General features: G+C 59.2%; 1 protein-coding gene across 2 annotated transcripts; it reads left to right on the top strand.

Moving 5' to 3' along the window:
* The first annotated feature begins 606 nt into the window (after nt 1-606).
* On the top strand, nt 607-12,212 carry SPINDOC (spindlin interactor and repressor of chromatin binding). 2 transcript variants are annotated; one of them, XM_039257717.1, is made up of 6 exons: nt 607-975; nt 4,442-4,771; nt 4,856-5,005; nt 5,218-5,355; nt 5,528-5,728; nt 11,426-12,212. In XM_039257717.1, the coding sequence occupies exons 1-6, from the start codon at nt 846-848 to the stop codon at nt 11,635-11,637; spliced, it is 1,161 nt and encodes a 386-aa protein (XP_039113648.1). In that variant the 5' UTR covers nt 607-845; the 3' UTR covers nt 11,638-12,212. The 2 variants fall into 2 exon arrangements, with proteins under 2 accessions (XP_039113648.1, XP_039113649.1); XM_039257718.1 differs by lacking the exon at nt 11,426-12,212 and adding an exon at nt 7,038-11,416.
* Nucleotides 12,213-12,530: the final 318 nt, after the last annotated feature.

Genomic DNA, 12,530 nt, shown 5'->3' with positions numbered 1-12,530 from the left:
AGACTCACATTTAAATCATGGAAACCAACGCCATCGGAGTGGTCTGCGTGTGCCCACACTCCACTTGGCTTTTCCATCTTTGCATCCCCTTGTCCAGAAGGTTCCACATGTTTTCCGAGAGAAAGGATGGGGTAGTCCAAGAAAACAGATAACGTGCCCCAAGGTCGCAGCGCTGACAAAAATCCGAAGGAATTCAGTCTCCCTGCCGCCCCCCCTCCCGCCCCCTTTCCTTCCCACGCCCAGGCCCCGCTCACTGCCCCGCCGATTCTTTTCCCGCCCGGGGCATCTTCTGGCGGAGGAAGGCTTGTGCAAGGAAAGGAAAGCGACCCTGAACAAAACGCTAGGGGCCCCGGTAGCGCCCGGATCGCGCACAAGCGTGCCCGACTGGCCGCTCCAGGGAGGGCGCCCCCCGCCCGCGGGGTCTGGGGGCCTCTCGCGCCCGCCCGCAGGCCCCGCCTCCGCGCCGGAGGCGGCCCGGAGCCCGCGGCCCTCCCCGCAGCCCTGCGGGTCCCCGGGAGGTTAGCGGAGCCGCGTGCCCGGGGCGGGGCCACGCGCGATTGGCCGCGCGGGGTCGGGGGCGGACCCGCGGCGGGCCGGCCCGGCGGGCGCCGACAATGAGCCTCCATAAAAGGGAGCGGCGGGGGCCTGGGGCCCCGGATTGAGCCCTCCCCGCCCGGGGTCCCGACGCGCTCCGTCTCGGCGAGGTCCGGACGCGCCCGTCGCAGGCCCGGCGGTGAGCGGCGGGCGGCGGGGAGGGGGCTGCGCGGAGCGGGAGGCGGCCTCTGGCTGCGCGCCCGGCCTCCGGCGTCCGGTCACCGCGATTCCCACCCCCTCCCGGCCGCACCATGGCCCTGAAGGCCGAGGGCGCCGCGCTCGACTGCTTCGAGGTGACGCTCAAATGCGAGGAAGGGGAGGACGAGGAGGAGGAGGCCATGGTGGTGGCCGTAATTCCGCGGCCCGAGCCGATGCTCAGAGGTGAGGATGGAAGGGGGACCCCACTTCCGCGTCCCGGGCCCGGGTCGGGCGCCCCCTCCCCCTCCCCAGTCAGGGGTTCCACCGCCCCCTCCCCCTCCGGCCTGGGACCCAGGCGCCCCCTCCCCCCCTCCGGCCTGGGGCCCGGGAGAGCTCTTGCTCCGCCCTCTCCAGGGTTTGGAATCTGGGGCCTCCCCGAATTCCCCCTCCCCCGCCCCCGTCCAGGGTCTGGAGCCTTCGATCCACACCCGGCGCGTTCCGGATCTTCCGGTGCCCGAGCGCCCCCTCGCCCGGGCCCAGCCCCGGCGGCTGCGGTCTCCCACCCCGCGGAGGGAGAGTCAGACGCGGGGGCCAGGCTGTGTTCTAGGCCGAGGGGCAGCGAGGCCTCCGGGCCCGAGGCTGGGCTCGGCAGCCTGGTGTCCGGAGAGATCCCGAGGATGCCGCTCCCCAAGGGGAGGATTTTCAGGGCCCTCCACGCAGAAAGCTTTCCTGGTCCCCCAATCCCCCCCTCCTTTGCATCCCAGGCCTTCCACTTGCGTAAGCCACAGGTGTCAGCTCCTAGCGCTTCGGGGGTGAATGAGATTGCGTAGAGCATACTCCGTTTAGGGAAAGACGTGCTTTTGAGGGGGGACCCTCGGCCACGCAGGAAGGAGACTGCCTCGGGAGGGGATTTGAGAAACACTCTCGGGACACTCGGTTTCCCCTCCCCCCTTTAGCAGTTTCTTTAGTTCGCAGGATCTTGCAAGCCATTAGAAAACAAAGGGCCATCTTCCTGGAAAACTTAATATTTGTGAAAATGCAAAAAATTTTTTTTTCATGAAAAATGTAAATAGCTTTTCATCCTCCGCTACCTCTTCCCGTAGCGGGGACTGTACCCAAAAGAGATTGAGAACAAGTTGGTTTAACCTGAGCGGAGCATGCTTGCGTTCTCCCTGCACTCCCTCTCCTTTTGAGAGGAATCTGGAGGGTTATAAAAAAAAGTCAGGGAAATAAAGGCCGCTACCCTTCTCAGAGCTTTGCATGGAAGTTCTTTCCTCACTTTTGCTAATATCTACTGAATGCTGGATGCCAGGCTGTGTCAGTTGTATTCAAAAACCATGCAGGAGGCACCCTGTTCCGGAAAGAGAAGTCTAGAGAAGTTATTTCATTCAACAGGTCTTTAGCAGGCACCTATTATAAGCCAGGCAGTTTTAGGCCAGGCATGCTAAAATGGCCGTAAAGAAAGATGAAACATTTTTTCTGGAACATATATATGAATCAGTGACCAAGGATGAACCGAAAGAAATGCATCGTGTGTCGGATGGTGATAGGTGGTTCAGAGAACCCTGGAGAAAAGGGAGTGGGGGCATTTTACTCAGATTATCGAGTGGTCAGGAAAGGCTTCTCTAATAAGGTGAATTTTGAGCGCAGGCCCAAAGGAAGAGAGGGGGTGGACCTTGTAGATAATTGGAGGGAAAGTATTTTAGGCAGAGAGAAGAGCAGGTGTAAATGTCCTAAAACAGGAGCTTTTTGAAAGAGTTGAGGTAAGAGGGAGAAGGGGTGGATTCGAGGTGTCGGCCTGAGCGGCTGAAGGATCGGGCCTCCCACAGACCGAGGCGGGAAGGCTAAGGCGTAGGCCTGTGGAGATACCGAGTTAAGGTTTGAACAGGGTGGGTTAGAGATGCCACACAAGTGGTGTGGTCAGAGAGGCATCAAACACGTGTGTTTAGCTTCCATGGGAGAGTCTGGCCTGAGGTAACAGCGGAATTGTGAGCAGGCAGGCGATGGGAAAGAGGAAGACGGAAGGGGTCCAAGAACTGACTGACTTGGGGAGCCCTCCCTCATCAAACATTTTTTTGTTAACGTTTGTTTATTTTGAGAGAGAGCGGGGGAGGGGCAGAGAGAGAGAGAGAGAGAGAGAATCCCAAGCAGGCTCAGCACTGTCAGCCCAGAGCCCAACTCTGGGCTCATTCCTGTGAACTGTGAGATCATGATCTGAACTGAAATCAAGAATCGATCACTTAACTGCCTGAGCCACCCAGGCGCCCCAGTCTCCTCAAACATTTCTGGAAGCCTCTACATGTCAAGCGTTGTTCTTGACGCCGGAGGTACCCGTGGGACCAACCGGAAGTCATGGCGTTCTGGAGCCTACAGTCCAGTAGGGAGACAGTGCACAAGTGGAACACACATTAGGCCAGGTTGGGGGGGCTGAGGGGGGAAACGAGGAGTGAAGGGGAGTGGGGTGCTCGGTGAGGCGGATGGCAGAGACCAGAGAAGGCCGTCGTGAGAAGATGGTCCCTCAGCGGCACGCTGAAGGAAGCAGGAGCCGAGCAAACGCCTGAGAACATGACAAGGAACCACCACAAGTGACTGAGAAAAGAGCCCCAGGGAAGTACAAGATGAACCCCCAGGAGCTGGTGCCCAGAAGCCCAGCGACAAAAATCAAGGCGGAAGGAGGGACGGGTCAGGTGGTGAAGTTGAAGAAGCAACTACTGGGTTGAGCTTTGGTGACCTTGACGAGGGCTGTATTGGAGGAATGGTGGGAAAGGGCCCGCTGGCAACCAGGAGGTCAGGGCTCGTGTTCACAGTCACTGGGGAGATAAGACCTGGATCTTCCGAGCCCTGGCCAGTCCTCGGACCCGTGTCGAATGCCACTGCTTGCACGCAGTCCCTAGGTGTGGGGGCCTCCCGTTGTGTTCCACCCCGTCTTCTCAGGGAAGAGAGAGGTGCGGCCAGCAGAGATCACGGGGATTCCGCAGAAGGCTAACATGGATCGAGCAGGAAAGGGTTGCTGCCTTCCTAGAGCTTGTGGTCCGTGTGCACGAAGAGCGGATGCAAGGCAGGTCAATGAGCTCGCGCCTGCAGACGCTCTGGAAAGGGGTTGTGATGGCATAGGATGGCCTTGTGAAGGGGCCTCACCAGGTACGGAAACAGACATGCCCGTCACTCACCCACTGAAGGCTCACCAACCCTCTCCTTCGTGCCAGGCCCTGTGGGCACAAGATGATGAAATTTACCGCTCTTGTCCTCCAGAAAGTAAGCACTGTGGCCTGGAAGTCAGGTGTGGCTACAACCAGCTGCCAGGGCTGGGAGGTCAGGAAGCCACCCCAGGAGTGGCTCCTTGAGCAGAGCTGCAAAGGTAGTAGAAGAATTTGTCGGACTGGTCAGGATGGCCTGGATGGGTGTGCCCAGGCCGAGGGCAGGCAGGCCCACAGCCTGTTGGAAAAACCTGTGGTCCGACACCAGATTGAGAGAAGGTCCGGAGTGAGACAGCAGAATGCCAAGGCACACAGCTTGTGATTCATGCGGTTAGTGAGTGCCTCGCGGTCTGCAGGAGAAGGGGGAGAGAGAGAGAGAGAGACACTGGGTGGGAACGTTCCTCCCCGCAACTCCCTCCCCCCGCTCCCCCAAGTTTGGGGAGTCATGTTGTAAGTATTCCAGCCGTGGGCACCCTTACTGATCACCCCCGCCGCCGCCTCTCCCCCTGCAGTGGCCCAGCAGGAGAAGACGCCACCACCTAGGTCCAGCCTGTTGGAGGCGGGCGGCGATGGCTGCGAGGAGCCCAGGCAGCAGGTGTCTTGGGAGCAGGAGTTCCTGGTGGGAAACAGCCCGGGAGGCAGCGGGCGAGCGCTGTGCATGGTGTGCGGGGCCGAGATCCGGGCCCCTTCCGCGGACACAGCACGCATGCACATTCTGGAGCAGCACCCTCACACCCTGGACCTGAGCCCCTCGGAGAAGAACAACATCCTGGAGGCTTGGAGTGAGGGGGTGGCCCTTTTGCAGGACGTCAGAGTGGAGCAGCCTTCTTCACCCACCTCAGGTACTTGGGACTGGGGGGGCCGGGGGTGGAGGACGGAGGGGCAAGACGAGCGCTTGGAGCTCACCGGGTGTTGGCCGCCTGCAGACCTGGGCCACGATGTCGAGGCCGACCCGGACTCCGACCCGGACCCTGCCAAAATGCCAGCAGAGATTGTCGTTCTCCTTGACTCCGAGGACAACCCGTCTCTCCCGAAAAGGAGCCGGCCCAGGGGACTCCGCCCCCTCGAGTTTCCTGGTCAGTCTTCGAAAGTCCTTGAGGCTGAGCTGGGGAGAGGGGAGCGTGCGCCCTGTGTTCTGTGTGGAGAGAGGCTCAGGAGCAGCCCCTTCCTTTCTTTCCTTTTTTTATTTTACTTTATTTTTTCTGTTTTTTGGTGGGGGGAGCGGTGGAGAGGAATGGAGGGAGAGGCGCAGCCCCTTTAAAAGGTATGGGGTCTTTTCATTCCGTAGCTGCTCCTGCCTCAGAGCCAGGAAATAAGAAGCCCCGTGGTCAGAGATGGAAGGAGCCTCCTGGGGAAGAGCCAGTCAGAAAGAAGAGAGGCAGACCCATGACCAAAAACTTGGACCTGGACCCAGGCCCTGACCCAGGTGACGGGGAGGCCTGATGCGGGCGCAGGTGTGGGCTCTGGCCACAGTGCTCCGAGAGGAAAGCCCAGCCAGTGAGGGGGAGGGGAGTGGGGTCGGGAGGTGGGGAGGGCGATCCAGGCCGTCGGATTCTGGCTTTCTCAGACCCACGGTTCCGTCCCGTGCTTCCTTCCAGACCCCCCGTCACCTGACTCGCCCGCTGAGACGTTTGCGGCTCCCGCCGAGGTCCGCCACTTCACGGACGGCAGCTTCCCCCCGGGCTTCGCCCTTCAGCTCTTCTCCCACACCCAGCTCAGGGCGGCGGACAACAAGGACTCACCCGGAGAGGGCAGAGCTGCTGACGGAGGCCTTCCCCCGCCGGAAAGCCCCTCTCCAGGTGAGCTCCTGAGAGGGGACCTGGGGGGGGGGGGGTCAGGCAGGCGCATCCCTGGGGCCTGGCCTCCTCAAGGCTGCTCTGCAGCAGAGGCTGGGGTAGAGGTGGTTAGCACTCTGCCGTCCTGAGAGGCGGGGCCGGAGGCAGGCAGAGTTGAGTGACAAGTGACCGGCTGGCTCCTTGGGGAGTGTCGTGGAATTGGTCACTGGGTCGGGCTAGGCCAGCGCTCCCAGAGCCTGGCACCCACGACCACGCTTGAGTCTGATTCCACCTGGAACACCCGAGCTGCCCACCTCGCCCTGGTGGCGCAAGGGCCCGAGCGGGGCCTGGAACGGGAGACGGGAGCCGTGGTGAGCACAGGCTTTTACAAGACCACAGTTTACTGTGTCTTAGTCCCAGAGGTCAGAGGCCTGGAAGGGGCCTCCCTGAGCTAAAAGCTGGGTGTCGGCAGGGTCCTGTTCCTTTCTGGAGGCTCCTGGCAGGTGGGGAGGGGGAGTCTATTTTCTCGTCCTGCCCAGCTTCTCCAAAGCCGTGGGCATTCCTTGGCTCGTGCTCTCCTCTGTCTTCAAAGCCAGCGGCGGCCAGTAGAGTCCTTCTCCGGATGCCATCTTTGGTCTGTCTCTTCTGCCTCCTTCTCCCCCATGGGGACCCTTGTGATTACATTGAGCCCACCCAGATCATCCAGGACAGTCCCTTTATTTTGAAGTCCACCGATTAGCAACATTTATTCCACTTACAGCCTTACTTCTCCCTTGCCCCGTAACATACCGTTTTCTCCGGTCCCGGGGATTAGGGTGACCAGTACTCTGCCTGCCGCGGTCACGTAGCCAAGCAGTGGCAGAATCCACATTAGACTGGAACGCATTCTGGAAGGGCAGAGGTTGAGCCCGCTCCCTACTCACCTCTCCACGCCAGACATCGTGGGCTCAGGAAGTGGTTCTTGCAGGAGCGAGTGAGTGGCGCGTGCACAACGCCTGGTGCTGGCCTGTCGGAAGTTCGGAGTTAGCGCTGAGGGGAAGCTAGCACATGACGTGCCGGGGGCTCCCCAGAGCAGGGCTCTCAGAAAGGAGCTGTCCTTTTTGCATAAAGAAAACTGCCCGCGTGTCCCTTCCGCGCCACCTCGCTCCCCAGCGGTGACCGCCGTTACTCGGTTTGTGTCCTCGAGACCTTTTACGGAGCTCGGGGTGCGTCCGTGTGTCCGTGCACCTGCGCCCTTTTGCCTGGTGATGTTTTACCAAAGTGGGTTCTGCTTTTTCTAATCTTGAGGCAGACCTCACCCCTTCACGTAGATCACGGTTGTAACTGTCTCAAGTTTCAGCTTGAGCCACATTCCAGTCCTGCCTCCCCGAGACTGTGTGCTCTGCTTGGACTTGAGCGTTGCCCGAGCTTCCTCCTTCTCTTCGGTGGATCACTGCTCTAAGTGGCTGACCGCTTCCACTGTTTAACGGGTCTTCTGGTTTCATTCTCGAAAGGGAGCCTTCATTTTGAGTCCTGGGGTACCCTGTGCCCACATTCCACCCATCTGGAGTGGTGAGTAGCTGAGAAGGGAGTCCCTGAGGTCTCAGGTTCTTTTGGGGTGCGTGGGCAGAGTCTCCGAGGCCTTGGGGGTTCCGTAATCTTGTGAGAGGGCTTTTCTCGGCAGCGGCAGGATCTAGGGAGGTTGGAGGGGGGCCCAGAACCTGCAGCAGACGCTATGCAGCCCTGAGGGATGCACTCTGGAAAAATGACACGAGCGAGGCAGCCTCTGTCCCCAAGAAACTTCCTGGTTTTGGTGTACAGGTTGGATGGAGGCAGTACCACAGCGGGTAAAGGACAGTGGGGTACCCGCCACAGTTCTGTGCAGAGCAGAGGCTCTAGAGCAGTGGTCTGACTGTTTCTGGATCCCAAAGCTCGGACAGGTTTCTCAGAAACCTGCGAGGCATCCACCAGAATGTCTTCACTTTGGGTTGCTTTTACATGTTGAAGTTCTCGGGAGATTCTGAGCAAAGATTCTTCCACTTTAAAAGAGTTATTAGAAAGTCAAGGACTCTGAAAATGGAAAAGGTCACTGCAGTGAGGTCAGCTGAGCTGATGGATGTAACTCTGAAGCCAGGGAAGACCTTCTAGAACTTTCCAGGGGCCTTGCAGGATGAGAGTGGGGACGTGTGCAAGCCAAGAGAGAGAAGGTGAACCTTAAAGACCCCACTCACAAATTGTGAGAAAAAGAGCCTCTTTGTCTTGCTAGTGGTGAATTTGAGTAAGACCTCGAGACCTGGCTTTTAGGATTCCTTGGCCAGGCCCGGGACGTTTACAGGGTGGGCCAAGGAAAGATTGTGTGTGCGTGTGCACGTGTGCGAGCTTCACGAGGGTTAGGGTCCTTGTTCACTGCTGTATCCTCTGCACCCAGTCACATGCCTGGTGTAAAAGAAAGCCCTCAGTGAAGATTTATTAGAGGAAGAATGGGTGGCAGCTGCCTTTACGTGTCATCGGGCAGTGACATTTTCAGTCGCTGCTAGAAACAAGCCTTAATGAGAACCGAGAGCAAAGAACTCAGGCCCACCCTCTGGAGAAGGTGTGTGCAGGTGTGCACGCGTGCACAAATGTGGGAGAAGAAGGGGGGAACGAGACTGGAGAAGCAGCGAGGTTTGGGCTTCCCAGGACAGAAGGGGATCAGTTCTGGGCGTGGAGTGCAAAACGGGGTCGGCTTGGCCCTGGGGACTGATAAACCCTCCTGGCCTGCTCTTTCTTGGCCCTGGGACCCCTGACCATACATGATTTCTGGCAGGACATCACACCTCAGGCCTCACTCTCCTGATGCTCCCCTCTCCACCCGCCCTCACCTCTGCCCTCCATGCTACCACAAAGAATCCGTACTTCATTCCATTGCTTTGAGAAGCCCATAGGTTAGTGAGCTCTTAGTCTATGCTGGACTCGTTAGCACTGTAGCGTGTTCTCTCTTTAAATCCCCAGTCACCACATACAGTATTATGATTTCCGTTTTGGAGAAGAGGAAACAGCCGGGGGGACGTAAGGCACCTCTCAGGGCCTCTCACCCAGTAAGCAGCGGCCTCTGTGCGTTGCCACCTGTGCCCGTCCCCTCCAGCATCCCAGCTGCAGCCTCCGCCTTCTCTCTGCTGCTGGGACGAGACGGCTCCTGGCAAAGCCTAGGCCTCTGGACCCACTGCTTGCGCCCACCCCCCGCCCTGCTGGCTGCGCTCTCCTCTGTCCACCGTCAGTTTGTCCCTCTCCTCCAGATACTACCCAGCAGCCTACACCAAACTGATTTTTCCCTTCTTGACCTCGCAGCCCTCCCTAGCCACTGCACCGTGTGTCCCCAAACCTTTTCGGCAAAGCTGGGGAGCATTTTCTACACTATCTTGCCCTCGTCTATCTGGGAGCCATTTCCGTCCGATTCCCCTCCTCCCATCTCCTGCTGAAATGGCTTTTCTGACCAGGTCACCGTTGACTCGTCTAAGGTAAAACTCCAGCCGTCAGTCCTCTGTCCTTACCTTAACCTTTTCTGATTTAGCAGTAATGGTGACCCTGCCCCTGACTCCTTCCCAGAGCCGCCTTCTGCCCTTGGGGTCTTCTTCCAGCCTCACCCGCTGTTCTCTTTCTACTGTCTGTTCTATACACGGCTCCCTGAGTCGGAGCTGATGCTTATCTTTCCTACCCTTTCTTGAATGTAAGCTGCTTCAGGTTCGGATGTGTTTGTGTCTGTTCCGTTTCCCGTGATCTCCCCGTTTTCCAGCACAGGATCCAGGTGTTGTTAAGGTGTTTGGCAAGTGAGTGGATAAGCGAGGGACTGGATACCTGAGCCATGGGGCAGGGCCTTACTCCCAGAGCAATCTGGTCCCAAGTTCTTGTGTTCACAGCTCCCACCCAGATCTGCCCCCCTCCACCCCCCGGGTTCCAGCCTCTCTTCTAGATGCCTGGGTGACATGTCTGTGGTTGTCTAGAAGATCTGTCAAACTGGCACATCAGAACTGAAGCCCCGTCTCCACTCCCTGCCCCCAGCCTTCTCTCCCCTTTCTCCATTCTGCACTTTCTCAGGCTAAGAAAGTTCTCCCTTTCATCCCCTTTCGCTTCCCAGGCTCCACATCAAGCAGTCGGCAAATCCCGTTAGCCCCACCTCCAAAATCTGTTCAGAGTTCACCTTCCTGTCTCCCCACTGCAGCTACCTGGGTCCAGGCCATCTCCCTGGCCTCGCAGCATCTGGCCTTAGCCCGCTGAGGTCTGATCTCTTACAAGTAGCCAGGGTCCCTGATGAAAATCAAGTCGGGTGCTGTCACTGCCATTCTGGGGCACTCCAGATAAAAAGCCAGAGTTCTCGTGGCGACCGTGATGCTCGCCCCGACAAGCGTCCTTCTTCCCCTGCCCTGCGCACTCTGTGCCGCCACTGGTCCGCCATTCTACAGCAGCAGATGTACACCACCAGGGCGTCGGCGTTCGCTCTTCCTCCTGCCTGGGATGCTGTTCCCCAGCTGCCCACACGGCCGATTGCTCGCTCTCTGTGCATCTTTGCTAACACACCCGCTGTATAAGGACCTCCCGGCTCTCCTGTCCCCTTCTCTGGTATATATAGCATTTTGCTTTGTTTCGGTCTGTACACAGCACGCTGCATCTTGTATTGGTTTATCCTACTTACCGGCCCCCACCACTGGAACAGCACTTCTGGGAAGGCCACGTGTCTGCTATGTGCACGGTCCGAGCCCTGACAGCGGGGACGGTGCTGGGCGCAGCGTGGTGCCTGACAACCTGTTGTTGAAGTCGGGGACAAATGAACGGGCTCGAGCTTGCTCTCAAGGAGCATCTAGTTCATCAGAGATGCGGGGCAGCTTCTGCAAACGCGGAGCAGAATTGCTCAGTTGCGGAACAACACTGGCAGCTGTTAAGCAGTTTAGAGCCTCCGCAAACTGTACGGCAAAACTGTGCCTGTTTTCTCGGCCGCATTTTAAATGCGGTCTCTAAAAACAGCCTAGGAACAACAGCACCGCCAAACTGATCCGTCTCAACAGACGTTGCAACCGTCCGCGTATTCTGTTTTGCTTTTCAGTGTAAAGTAACTTTTGCACACGGGCCGCATGAGAGCTCTGGGGAGCCCGTCATTTCCCACTGTGAGGGCCCGGTGTTGCTTCTTAGGAGGCTGCCGCCCCACCGCTCAGGTGGACGCCTGGTCCCCATGTGGTGGGTGCCGTCTCTCAGCAGGTGATGAGCCTGGTGAAGGTTGCAAAGCAGGGCTGGGGATGCCACGCCCGGCCCGTCCATCCAGTGCGCTCCCCTTGCCCTGCGTTTCCGTTCACGAGCCCTTTGGTGGGCAGAGCTGTGCCTTACTCTGTGTGCGGGCGTGCCCACGCGGGGCAGCAGCCCTGAGGCTCGGGCGCCCTCTAAGTTTCAGATGAAGTGGTCCACCGAAGGTAAGAGCTGAGGGTGGGAGGCCCACAGCACGGAGCCTCTGTTACGCGAGGGAGGAAGCGTGCGGGCCGTGTCCGGTTCCGCAGGAGCCGTGACCTTGGTCTCCCGTTGCCCATGCTCCCTGGATGAACCAAGAGTGGAGCGCCCCTCTGCCCGTGGGCTCTCCCCTCATACCAGGCCCTGGGCTGGGGAAATGAGGGTCCTGAAGTGGAGGTGCGGTTTGCAGAGGCCTCCAGGGGGCGTCCTCGTGGGGGGGTCTGGAGGGCCCTGACTTGTGTGTGCTCTCTGCTTCCCATCCCTGCCCAGCTCCCCCTCCGGGGCTTCGCGGGACACTGGATCTCCAGGTTATCCGTGTGCGGATGGAGGAGCCCCCGGCAGTCAGCCTCCTGCAGGACTGGCCCAAGCATCCCCAGGGCACCAAGGGTGTGGGAGCAGGTGACACCCCGAACTGGCCTGCAGTTCTGTCGGAATCCAGCACCGCTGTTGGGGGGCAGCCAGAGGCAGGGGGCGGTGTATAGGTTCTTGCTTTCCTGGGGGAGGGGAGGGTGGAGGCAGGGTCCCCCTTTGGCTTATCACTCAGAGCTGCCCGGCTCGGCTGCCTGATGGAGAGAGTAAAACCGGGTGCCAAGGCAGGATGGAGGAGAGGAAGGGGGGGTGGCATCCGCTGTCTGTTGGGGGCGCTGGAAGCTGGCTACTCCTGGCAAGGCTCGGGGCCAGGCCCCGAGACGGGCAGTCGTGCGGTAGGGCATTGGGCCTGTGGAGAACACCTACCCTGATCCTTTTGCTGCCCCAGACCTCTCTGTCCCCACTCCGTCCCCCCTCTCAGCCCCCACCATTCTCCCTTGGCACAGTGCCTTACACAAGAGGTGGTCATGATGGGGTTTGAACTGAGTCCCACTACCTCGGGGGACGCCTCTCCTCCCCCACCCGTTCAGGCTCCTAAACCAGGAGGCCTCCATTACCTCTTCCCGCTCCATCCCTGCAGGAGGCCTAAGCAGCCCACCTGGGGGCTTTTGTTCACTCCCTCCTTTCACCTGTTTTCCTGTTGTATATATTCTCCTTTGTTGACAATAAATTATTTTTTTTTATTAAGAAAGTTCCGTCTGGGCTGTCATTGGGGTAAGGGGGACATCCAGCCTCCCTGGGAGACCTTGAGGGGCAGGAGGGCTGGAAGAGGGTTCTGGGTGGGAGGCCAGAGCAGGGCCAGGCCAGGGCTTTGGTGGCTGGAGGACTGGGCCTGACTTGGTGCTGGTCAGAGGGACACCTCCCCCCTCCCCCCTCCCCCTGCCCTTGAGATGGGGTCAGAAACACCTTTAATATTTTGTGCCCCTCTGACTCACTTGGTAAGCCTCTAAGGGGACCGGGGGTGGGGGGGCATTGCTCAGGACGTTTTGGCCTTAGGAGGTGAGAC

Source organism: Hyaena hyaena, unplaced genomic scaffold (assembly GCF_003009895.1).
Source record: "Hyaena hyaena isolate Hyena2069 unplaced genomic scaffold, ASM300989v1 scaffold_632, whole genome shotgun sequence".
NCBI classification, from domain to species: domain Eukaryota; kingdom Metazoa; phylum Chordata; class Mammalia; order Carnivora; family Hyaenidae; genus Hyaena; species Hyaena hyaena.
The sequence above is the reverse complement of the archived record's forward strand: the minus strand, read 5'-3'. Positions and strand labels throughout refer to the sequence as shown.

Coding starts and splice junctions, on each gene's coding strand:
- SPINDOC (XM_039257717.1), top strand. CDS start 846: ATGGCCCTGAAGGCCGAGGGCGCCGCGCTCGACTGCTTCGAGGTGACG. Junction 976..4,441: donor GCCCGAGCCGATGCTCAGAG/GTGAGGATGGAA, acceptor CTCCCCCTGCAG/TGGCCCAGCAGGAGAAGACG. Junction 5,006..5,217: donor CCGCCCCCTCGAGTTTCCTG/GTCAGTCTTCGA, acceptor TTCATTCCGTAG/CTGCTCCTGCCTCAGAGCCA.